Here is an 11,186-nt window from a genome sequence, read left to right as displayed (position 1 = left end):
GGGGTGAGAGAGAGTTACACTTTGTTTTTGCATTAGTTCTCTTCATTATTGCCTGACTTGCCATTCTATCTATTGCCTTTTCATTAGTTGTCTTCAATCTCATATTCCAAATTAAAACATATAGCATCAGCTACTCAATTTCTTTACATTTTACACCAAAAAAATAAAACTCAATAGATTCACCTTCCTTTAATTTTGTTAAATTACATAAATCTCTCTTTTATTTAAAAAAAAAAAAAATCTTACATATTATTACCAAAACCAAATTTCGTGTGCATGATAATCGGACATCTCTTGGCTCATTCATATTCAGAATGAGAGGCATATATCCAGCGATTAAGTTTGAAAAATACACAAGTGATTGAAGCATTCTTTATCGGTGCAACCTCTTTCACTCCCTGCAATTGCATAAATGTGATGGGAAAATGCGACTAGCATTACAATTGTCATGAAATGAAAATAACAATAAATATCGGTTTTGCCAAAAAAAATAATAATAAGGATCGGTTTACTTGCATTTGAGACATCCTTGCATATATGTTCAGGATCTTCAGAGCATTTCCAGATTCTTGTGCTTCACGTGCCAAAGACACTCCTTCGCCCAAGTTCCTTACATGGCCACGGGTCAGGACACCTGCTGCTGCCTTGGGGACGTAGCCTTTTTTTTTTAAGGGCATAATGAGAAACAAAATAGATTTTTCAGTTCATGTGCATACAGAGCGCAAGATGAAAAAGGACAAATAATAAAGAATCAACGTTTACTTCAACATCAATGAGACAGTGCACTGAAGCAACAAGAGGGATGGGGAGAGCGGTCAAAACTAAACTACTACTATGGTCCTCCTGGTCGGTATCTGAGGTGTTCCGCAGTGGAAGTTCGAGGAAACATTTATGAAAGAAAAGCCAGTTTTCAATTAATTCTGATGCTCTAATTTGTTTCTCTGGTTAACCTCCATAACTTCTATGGTGGAAGTTTAAGGGCAACGTTTTAAAAAAGAAGAATCCACCAGGATAAGCCAAGTTTCACTTCCTGATGTTTCAGAGCCATGACAAGAAAAAGGAGGCCAACCTTAAAAAATGTGCAAGAATTTTGAACGTAAGAGGAGAAAAGAGCAAACTAAAACCAGGCGTAACAAATTCGGTCTCAAAGATAAGCATCTAATAAGGGAGCTTGAAGCTCGTGGATCATACATGCGTACATATACATGCATGCACACAAACACAAATTGAGGTTAACCTTTTCTCATCAGTTAGTGGTGGCATCTTCTAAGCTGCTTAAAGATTAGGAAAGAAAAAGCTACTCACAGCACAAAGGCACCAGCTATGGGCCTCTCCCTTCAGCAAGGACCCGCTTCAAAACCTCTGCATTCTATTCTGGACCACCACCTTTCAAGCTATCAGGGTTGCACCAAGGTGTACGGAACTCCACTAATTGCTGGGGGGAAATAGTTCTCACATATCAGTGCATTCAACTATCCATTCTACATAAAAGATCTCTCATAGCACTCATTTAGTTGCTAGTGTGTGTCGTATCAGAATACTTCACAAAATATAAGATGTACAAAGCCATTATTTATCGCACGCTTACATGGATCAAATAGGAACTTCTCAATCTTTTCTGGAGTGACATCAAGTATCACACCATGATTCGTGGGAAACATACAAGAATACCAAAATCCGGAATATCTGATTCAAATACCTACGTCGACCAAATAAACAATCTCCAGAGTAGCAATGAAATCAAGAGGTTTAACCAAAAGGACTCATTTCATCCAAGCCTTCAGAGCGGACAACCAAAGCTCTTTTCATGCTAAACCTTTTAAGTGCCCCAGCCATTTTGAAGACCTATCCACAAAGCCAAACCAAAATTCTTTTCATGCCAAATCTTTTGTCCTCGCTGTCAAGCTTTGGGGAACCCTGTGCTAAACAACACCTCCGCATTACTATAGGCTACCAAAATTATCCAACTGCTAGGAAGAAGATAGACTGGTTCTGACTGTAGTTCAGAGACCACATAACGTATCCATCTCATCCCATTCCTGTTTGCCAAGGGACCTAGTCATTTGAATATGTACTCAAGCAAATGAACAAGAGTCTTTTCTCTTTTTCTATTTCACTACCAAAAATCATCACAAGAGCATGTGCCTTTTCTGAAATGATGGAACCGACTACGGTCACGCACAATAATTTCTCTCCGAACAAGTTGAGATATCATCTTTATAGCATCATGGCAATCGTCACAAACTCGCAGGTTCTTTACTATTCTAATTGTCGTTCCTGGGCTAGTACTAATCAGCCCAAATGCTATGGCCAACCTCTCACTGTGAATGGATAACGCATCCTCTTTTTCTTCTTCATCCACATTATGTACCACAAGATCTGTCCTAGGTTTGTATCCACCTTGCTTCAATTTCCATCTTAATTCTCTAATCATTAAATCAATCTTCTCTGACTGAGGATGTGAGATCAAGTCTCCCATGAAGAACTCGTGAACAGTATTATCCACCTCGATCCAACTACACCCAGGTGTTTTTATCACTCCTTTGTCTCGCATTCTCAACCTACACTTAGCTGCATCGTCTAGCCTTCCCTTTGAAGCATATATATTAGCAAGATAGACATAGCTTCCAGAGTGGTCAGGAGCCAATTCAAGAATGCGTTGAGCTACGCGTACACCTCTCTCTGCATCTCTATATTTCCTGCACCCGCCAAGCAGTGCACCCCAAACTAAGACATTAGGCTCGATAGGCATTGAGATAACCAAACTCTCAGCTTTCTCCAGACGACCAGTGCGGCTAAGAAGATCAAACCACACCCATAGTGTTCAATCTTAGGCGCAATTCCATACACTTGGTCCATCATATGAAAGTAGTCCAGCCCCTCATCAACCAGTCCCGCATGAGTACATGCTGTTAGTAGCCCCATGAAAGTTATATCACTTGGCCTCAATCCATTTTCGATCATTTCTCTAAAGCAAATGAAGGCTTCATTTGCATGCCCATGCATTGCCAAGCCAGTGATTATAATAGTCCACGAGGTCACGTCTTTTTCCTGCATTGAATCGAAAACATGCCTAGCATCTCCTATGCATCCACACTTTGCATACATATCAGCCAGTGAGTTCCCTAAAAACAGACTCAGCTTTATCTTATTTCGTTTTATGAATCTATCAATCCACTTCCCTAAATCAAGTGCTCCGAGCTGTGCACAAGCAGACAATACACTAACGAGTGTAACATCATTGGGCACCAGATTACTTTGTTGTTGCATTTGGTGAAATAATTCTATAGCATCAGAATATTTCTCGTTTTGGGCATAACCAGAAATCATTGCGTTCCATGAAACTACATTTCTCTCTGGCATTTTATCAAAAAGCTGGCGTGCTTCGTATAACTTGCCCATCTTTGCATAGCCACTAATCATCGTCGACCAAGAAACCATGGTTTTCTCACCCATCCCATCGAAAATCCACCTTGCCTGATTGATGTTTCCACTTAAGCAATAACCAGAAAGTAAAGTGTTCCAAGATACAATATCTCTATAAATCATCTTATCAAAAAGCACCTGAGCAATCCCAAGCCGACCCACTTTAAAATACAAATCCACAAGCGAGTTACGGACAAAAAGGTTTGATTCGCATCCATATTTAGTGACCATGCAATGAACTTTTTCACCTTCTACAGCCCAGGCGAGTCCAGCGCAAGCCTTGAGAACGGAAGTAAACGTGTATTCATCTGGGTTTGGAGCACCAGGCGTAAACAATTGCTTGTTAAAGTGATATACGGTATCGTGCCAGAGATTGTTCTGAGCAAATGCTTTGAGAAGGGCATTGTAAGCGAAGATATTTGGGTTTGTAAGGTGGTGCGTGAAGATTAAAGCACCGTGGTGAGCATTGGCGCGGGCGCCGCATACCCCTATGAGCTTAACGGCGACAATGTTAGGGTCAATAGATTTTGCATCGGCAAATACAGGGAAGCCGAGAAGCTGGGCCTGAATTTGATACAGGTGACGCATGGTTAGCTGTGTGTCGCATTTAAGCACCAAGTGAATGGATTTGGAATAGTTGCTGGGATGTATTAAAGCCAGGGTGATTATGATGTTAGAGCTAATTTTCCACAAATTGCAACAGATTTCGATCACCGAGATTAGCTCCACCAATTGTGCCAATCATCCGAGGCTTGGAAGGAGCTTTGTAAACGGAAAACCAGAGGAGAGTTTATGGGATGGTCCAGCAACTCAGTTGGCACATCAGCATGCCTCATTAAAATGAGTACACCATATCAACTTCCCATTGACGCAGGAAGTGGCTTCGAATCAGCAAGGTTAGAGCAGTGCCTATCATCTGGCACCATTACGAGTTGATGATCCGGGTGAGGCATCTGGGGCAAGGGAATGACGGGGGCCTTGTGCAGCGTGCTAGGCAACAGGTGGCACGTGCCGGTTTGGCTCAGACGGCATCAGGCGGATTTGCTTGGAGGACTTCCAATTCAACGTCCCACTGCGATTCAGTTCCGTCGAACAATTGAATTTTTTTTTTTTTGATTGAATCGAACAATTGAATTTTAAAAGGAAACACTACTTAAGAATGCACCACCGCAACTATATAATTTAGGGAGAATGATTAAAAAAAATACCTAATTAATTTCAAAATGACAAATTTATAATTTTGACATATTCTAATTTGTCAAAATCATTGTAAAAGTAATCAAAACCATTAGAAAAATAACTATAGATCTAACATAGTTGGCATTTAGTTAAATTCTTTAAACATTTAGTCAAGAATTCTACGGTAGGGAAGGATTAGTCACTGCTAGCCAAACTTTTTGAACTTCTTAGAGAGCTAGATGAGTCCAAAACTGAAAGAGAAGGCCTTGCTAGGAAAATGGACCAGATGGAGTGCTACTATGAAGCTCGCCATTCAATAGGGAGCTTTTAAAATTAGATTTGTTCTAAGTACCAAATCAATAGTAAATTTAATTTCCCGTTCAGGTGGTAATCTACTAATTTCTGTGAGGCACCTTGCCGAATGTCTCCTTTAGAGCTAGCAGAACTAAAAAAACAACTAAAAGAGTTGCTTAAGAAGGGCTTCATTTACCTAAGTGTGTCACCATGAAAATCACCGGTCTTATTTGTGAAGAAGAAGGAAGCCCTAAGCTCAATAAAAAAAAAGCATTACAAGAATAAACCTATTTGTCTTCTTAAAATTCGATCATTTTTTCTATAATTTATTTGCTCATTTTTAACGTCGGGGATATTTTTGTAAGATTCAAATTTTGAGCAGTATTCTGTCCTTGCTGATTTATTAAAGCGACTGTGTGTACGAATGTACAGTAAGCCTGTCGCCGTCGGACACAGCAAGGCATATGACGACGAAAATGCGCGCAGGTGAGCGAATGAATGGTAGCGACGCCCGGGTGGTAGGTTCATTATTGTAGCAAACTATCACGTGGTTATGTCTTCATTGTTGCCAAACTTGCCGTGCATTTGCTGTCTTCATTCTCATTTTCTTTCCTACCGATCGCCACAATAATATTCCAAACTAGAACAAATATCAGGAGCTTCACATTTACATCAAAACAATAAATAAATAGATACGCCTTCCTTCGATTTTGTTAAACTTACAAAACTCTGTTCTATTTTCAAAATCTAAACTTAAATTTAAAATTACCATTCGACTAACCTTCCGCTAGAGATGGATAATTTATTTTACATGCTACTACCAAAACAAATTTTTGCGTGCAAGATGATCGGACATCTCTTGGCTTATTCATATTCAGTATGAGGCCTTCCCTGCATTTATCCAGCGACTAAGTTCGAGAAATACACAATTGATTCAAGCAATCCCCACCGCTGCATTCTCTTTCACTCTCTTCAATTGTGGAAATGTGATGGGGAAATGAGATTAGCAAGAAGATTGTCATGGAATTTAAATAATAAGGATCAGTTTACTTACATTAGAGACATCCTTCCATGCGTTCAGAGCCTTCAGAGCCTTTCCAGATCCTTGTGTTTCACGTGCCAAAGACACTCCTTCGCCTAAGTTCTTTACATGGCCGCTGACCAGGAGAGCTGCTGCTGCATTGAGGACCTAGCCATTTTTTTTTTTTTGGCATATGGAAAACAAAATAGATCTTTCATTTCATGTGCATACAGAGTGCATGATGAACATCAAAGCAGCACACGATGCAATAATTTACCTTAATGAGAAAAATGAAAAAGGGCAAGTAATAAAGAATCAACGTTTACTTTACGGTGGAAGTTCGAGGAAACATTTATGAAACGAAAGCAGGTTTTCAACAAATTCTAAAACTCTCATTTGTTTTTCTGGTTAGCCTCCATAATTTTCTATGGTGAAAGTTTCAGGGGATCTTAAAAAAGAAGAATCCACCAAGATAAGCGATCAACAAGTTCCAATGGTGTAATACACTTTTTAAAAATCCATAGGGAGCCAAGTTTCACCTCCTGATGGTGTTTCAGAGTCGTGACAGGAAAAGGAGGGTGAACTTAAAGAATGTGCAAGAATTTTGAAAGTAAGAGGACAAAAGAGAAAACTAAGACCGGATGTAACAAATTTGGCCTCGATAATAAGCGCATCTAATAAGGAAGCTTGAAGCTTGAAGCTTGTGGATCCCAGACACACAGGAAAGTAAAACCGGTGCCACCTTCTAAGCTGCTTAAAGATCAGGAAAGTAAAAGCCACTCACCAAAGCATCAGCTATAGGCCCTCTCTCTCCAGCTAGGACACGCTTCAAAACCTCTGCATTGTATTCTGGGCCACCACCTCTCAAATCACCAAGGGTGCACCGAGGTATATTGAACTCCACTATTCCAGGGGGAGAAAATAGTTCTCACATATCAGTGCATTCAACTATCCATTCTACATAAAAGATCTCTCATAGCACTCATTTAGTTGCTAGTGTGTCGTATCAGAATACTTCACAAAATATAAGATGTACAAAGCCATTATTTATCGCACGCTTACATGGATCAAATAGGAACTTCTCAATCTTTTCTGGAGTGACATCAAGTATCAAACCAGGACCTGTGGAAAACATAAGAATACCGAAATACAGATGTCAGGAAAATCTGATTCAAATACCTACAGCTAACAAATAAACAATCTCCAGAACTGCAATGAAAGCAAGAGGTTTTACCAAGAGGACTCATTTCATCCAAGCCTTCAGAATGGACAACCAAAGCTCTTTTCATGCCAAACCTTTGAAGTGCCCCAGCCATTTTGAAGACCTATCCAAAAAGCCAAAACAAACAGCTTATTAGATGCAGCGTGTATGGTAGAATAGATGCCAAATCCATTCAGCTTAAATCTTTAGTTCCTGTACAACTGTAAAAAAGCAGTAACTACATAATACATTAAGTTTTACTGTCAACTCACTAAGAAAATGTCTTATATACCTGGGTTGGTGTTAGCTATTAGATAAAATCATGGTATCGTATTGGTAATCTAAATATTTAGTTTGATTTTAAACAATACTATTCCACAATAACCTTATCACAATAGGATGAATAGATATAGCCTTAAGAGAATCAGCCAGTCTTAAGCAACATCTCAGAATTTAATCAATAGATTACATAGTACCCAACTAAACATGCTTGGGATTCTACCTTACTATTTGGACAGATGTGAATTCAAGTTTGTGAACAAGTTGTTTTAGATGCCAGTTTTTTTGGAACCTAGATTACAAATCGATTGAGATAGGTTGACAATTGGAGAGGCAGACAATCTGAATTGGCTTTCAGGGTGATGCATAAGTTCATAATTGATAAATCAAGTTGTTTTGCCATTATTAGTGTTAGTATTGAAGATATTATGAGCATATAGAATTCACACAATGAATAATTTCATAATCAGGCATGCGATATTCCACCAAAAAAATTAGGTGAAGGAAAGATTCAAATAGTTTTCTACTATGCGTAGATGATGTAGAATGCTAATGAATTTAATCTTCAGTTAGCAACAGTAAACAATGAATGAACTCACCAAATCTTCTGCATATACTCCAACAACTGCATAAGGTACTCTTGCTGGATTTAACATGGGACCCAATATATTGAAAACAGTTTTTACTTTTAGCTTTCTTCTTATAGGACGGACAATCTTCATCGCAGGGTGGTACTTCGGAGACATCATAAAACCAATTCCAGTTTCATTCACGCATCTTATTATTCCCTGATTGCGATTAAAAAAGGGAACAACAAAATCAATTTACTATACACATTTGTCAATGTCAAGATTATCTCTTTGCTTCATTCTATTAACTAAATAAAAGTACATGAGGTTCAAAACTCTCCTTCACTCTTAAGTAATCCTACACTTCGAAATGAATTGATTATTTTATCTACTTAAATCTTGTGACTGCTTCATCTTAGACTTCAAATTGACAGAATCATGAGGAAACCATCGAACAGTTTATTTGTCTAGAAAAGCATACCCGAGAGCATAACTTATTATTAAAACTTAAATAGCTTTCTTTAGACCAAAGCTATACACAGGATAATTCTAACACTTTTCTATCAAATTGATGACCACAACTACATCCAATGTCCTAGACAAAGGTCTTCTGATTTGATTATAAATATGTTAGCATTGTTGCCAAACATCTCACTGACAGCTTTTGTTCATTGATAATTATCCCCAGAAAGACAGGGCTAGGATGAACTGATACCAAAGTCATAATTCTTAACTAGTCTAAAAATACCACCCTTGATATACGTTGTACTAACCTCGGGATCCAAGTCAATAGCCACTCCCAATGCTTCTAGTACATCAGCACTTCCACACGCAGAAGAACTTGAACGGTTTCCTTGCTGCAGTGAAAAAATAATAAATTACACTTCGACATCAATAAATGCTCCCACTGCATTATAATTTTCTGCCTCTCTGTCAGTGTATGCACTAAAATGCATCTTCACCTTTGCAACTTGAGCACCACAAGCAGCAGCAAGTATCGAAGCCCCAGTTGAAATGTTTACGGTGTTTGCACCATCGCCTCCAGTTCCAACTATGTCAACCGCATCAACCAATCCTTCGACCTTCAGGGCATGTTTAATCATCGCCCTTGCTAATCCCACAATCTGTTTAGATAATGAATAATAAGTAAAAGGAAAAACATAATTCTTAGCTAGGGAAGAACCCAAAAGCATCAGTCGACTCCAGGGGAGGGCCTAAAATCCAAACTCCAAACCAGTCTATTGGCCAGGGAAGAACCAAAAGCAGCGAACTTACTTCTTCAAAAGTCTCTCCTTTGGCTCTCAAAAGTACAAGGAAAGCGCTTATCAATGCCTCATCCGCTTCGTTCAATAAGAAGTCAAGGGATGCTTCAGCTTGGGCTTCCGATAAACTCTCGCCATTAATCAACGATTCGATCAACTGCACCATTCAGGAATGCAAAATAATTGATGATAGGAATTAAAAAAAAAATGGATGAAAAATTTTACAAGAAAATCCAAAAGAATAAACGATGAACAAAAGACGTGATAGTAAACCTGGCCGAACGACTTAATTGACGAGCCTCCACTCTGAGCAACGTTGGCCTGGGCAGCAATCCCCAAGTTCTTGTGCTTTTGGGGAACGATTGGACGTGGAAAAGAACAATGTCGTGGATTAGGGGTCAGAGAGAAATAACGATGAGTGAATAAAGGGGAAGAGGCAGCGGAGAAAGATGTAGACAAAATCCTAGCCATGGCTATCGGCTTGGCTCTGATCTGAACGCTGAACACAGTAGCACTGAATGTTTTGTGGATTTTGAAGCCACGCCCTCAACAGAGAATCCGAAGAACATTCAGACTCAGAGTATCTGTTTTTTGGGCACAAAAAGAGGGCACCAGCCCAGCATAAAACAAGGAAACTCAGAGAGGGTGGAGGGAGTAGGGACCATGCTTTCTTGGGGAACCAGAGCCCGCACAGCAGGAGGGACCGTGCGCGCTCAAATCTTTTTGTTCCAAAAATTGCCATTGCTGCTATGGCACGCATGCCAAAAGTTGGTGGTTTATTTAGGAAAAATGACCAAAAAAACTATCAAAATAGAAAAATTACAAATAAAGACTTATAATAATATTAGTACTCCTCCGGTCCTAATTATAAGACCCAATTGACTTATTTGAGGAGATTAAGGAAGTAAGTTAAGTTGGTTATTTATAATAAATAAGTGTTGTTATTCCTAAAATATCCTTGCTAATTAAGTATATTGGCTAAAACTATCATTATTAGAAGGATTATCTTGGAAAAAAATGCATAAATATAAGAGACAAAATGGATTGGGTCTTATAATTAGGACCAAATAAAAAGTCAAATTGGGTCTTATAATAAGGACCGGAGGAGTATAAGTTTTGACAATAATAGTATAAGTTTTGAATAAAGAATAAAAAACCGAACCAGATACTAAACAAGTTGAGATAGTGGTTCAAAGGTCAGTTGGTTGAACCAGAGTTAACTCGGGATCCAAGACCATATTAAAATAATATAATTTAATTAAAAATAACAACATATAATAACATTAATAATCACTAATAACAAAAAATAATGAAATGTAAAAATAGTTTGATTGTAACAATAACAAAGTATAATAACATTGAAAATTTTGATTTTTATGATTTATCATTAACTAAAATTAATAATTATTAATACTAAAATCATCATTAAAATTCATTTAAATTTATAGGGGTTGAGATATTAAGAGCTGAATGAGAAAAAACAGGACAAATAATAACATAATCATCCAAACTGATTTATTATCGATTTACACCGGTTTTTACCGGTTCACACTGGTTTGACCGATTGGCTACCGGTTTAACTCCCCTTGGTTCAATATCCATAACGAATCAGACCACTTGCCGGTTCAATCTGGTTTTTTGTTCTCTGGTTTTGACAATAATTTTTATAATTCGGTTCTCGTGTGTAATTTTTCTATTTCAACGGTCTCTTTTTTTGTCATTTTCCTGTTTATTTATTTATTTATTTACTTTTTTTGGGAAAAATTGGCAAAAAAATCCCTATTTTAAAATTTAATTGGTTAAAATGATCTGAATTTGAGCGAATGCAATATAATTCATGAATGTAACATATCTTCTGCTGTGTGTAATATATCATTAATGATGTACAACAATTATTACTATAAAAGTCATTTACACATGGTGAAAGATATTTTGCACTTACAGATCATATTTGC

The 11,186-nt window shown here is 38.0% G+C and overlaps 2 protein-coding genes across 2 annotated transcripts; both read right to left on the bottom strand.

The window, feature by feature from the left end:
* Positions 1-2,116: 2,116 nt before the first annotated feature.
* On the bottom strand, positions 2,117-4,014 carry LOC114740023 (pentatricopeptide repeat-containing protein At5g48910). The gene is made up of 2 exons (XM_028928139.1): positions 2,816-4,014; positions 2,117-2,699 (listed from the first exon to the last, which is right to left on the bottom strand). Exons 1-2 carry the CDS (start codon positions 4,012-4,014, stop codon positions 2,117-2,119), a joined length of 1,782 nt encoding a protein of 593 aa, XP_028783972.1.
* A 1,529-nt stretch (positions 4,015-5,543) lies between these two features.
* On the bottom strand, positions 5,544-9,846 carry LOC114740026 (anthranilate phosphoribosyltransferase, chloroplastic-like). The gene is made up of 10 exons (XM_028928143.1): positions 9,505-9,846; positions 9,245-9,388; positions 8,932-9,093; positions 8,743-8,826; positions 8,000-8,188; positions 7,155-7,245; positions 6,983-7,042; positions 6,705-6,823; positions 5,954-6,088; positions 5,544-5,869 (listed from the first exon to the last, which is right to left on the bottom strand). Exons 1-10 carry the CDS (start codon positions 9,700-9,702, stop codon positions 5,834-5,836), a joined length of 1,218 nt encoding a protein of 405 aa, XP_028783976.1. The 5' UTR covers positions 9,703-9,846; the 3' UTR covers positions 5,544-5,833.
* Positions 9,847-11,186: the final 1,340 nt, after the last annotated feature.

The sequence above is a fragment of the Neltuma alba genome, unplaced genomic scaffold (assembly GCF_004799145.2).
Source record: "Neltuma alba isolate B1F8T4 unplaced genomic scaffold, ASM479914v2 tig00003024_pilon, whole genome shotgun sequence".
In the NCBI taxonomy this organism is placed as follows: Eukaryota; Viridiplantae; Streptophyta; class Magnoliopsida; order Fabales; family Fabaceae; genus Neltuma; species Neltuma alba.
Note: the sequence above shows the minus strand (reverse complement) of the source record. Positions and strands in the feature narration are given on the sequence as shown.

Bases quoted from the DNA above. Each gene is read 5' to 3' on its own strand.
- LOC114740023 (XM_028928139.1), bottom strand. From the start codon at position 4,014: ATGCGTCACCTGTATCAAATTCAGGCCCAGCTTCTCGGCTTCCCTGTA. The intron at 2,700-2,815 runs GTGTGGTTTGAT...TGGCGGGTGCAG, and splicing joins CCTAAGATTGAACACTATGG to GAAATATAGAGATGCAGAGA.
- LOC114740026 (XM_028928143.1), bottom strand. From the start codon at position 9,702: ATGGCTAGGATTTTGTCTACATCTTTCTCCGCTGCCTCTTCCCCTTTA. The intron at 9,094-9,244 runs GTAAGTTCGCTG...TTATCTAAACAG, and splicing joins AAGGAGAGACTTTTGAAGAA to ATTGTGGGATTAGCAAGGGC. The intron at 6,824-6,982 runs GTAAGCGTGCGA...CCCCTGGAATAG, and splicing joins GAAGTTCCTATTTGATCCAT to TGGAGTTCAATATACCTCGG.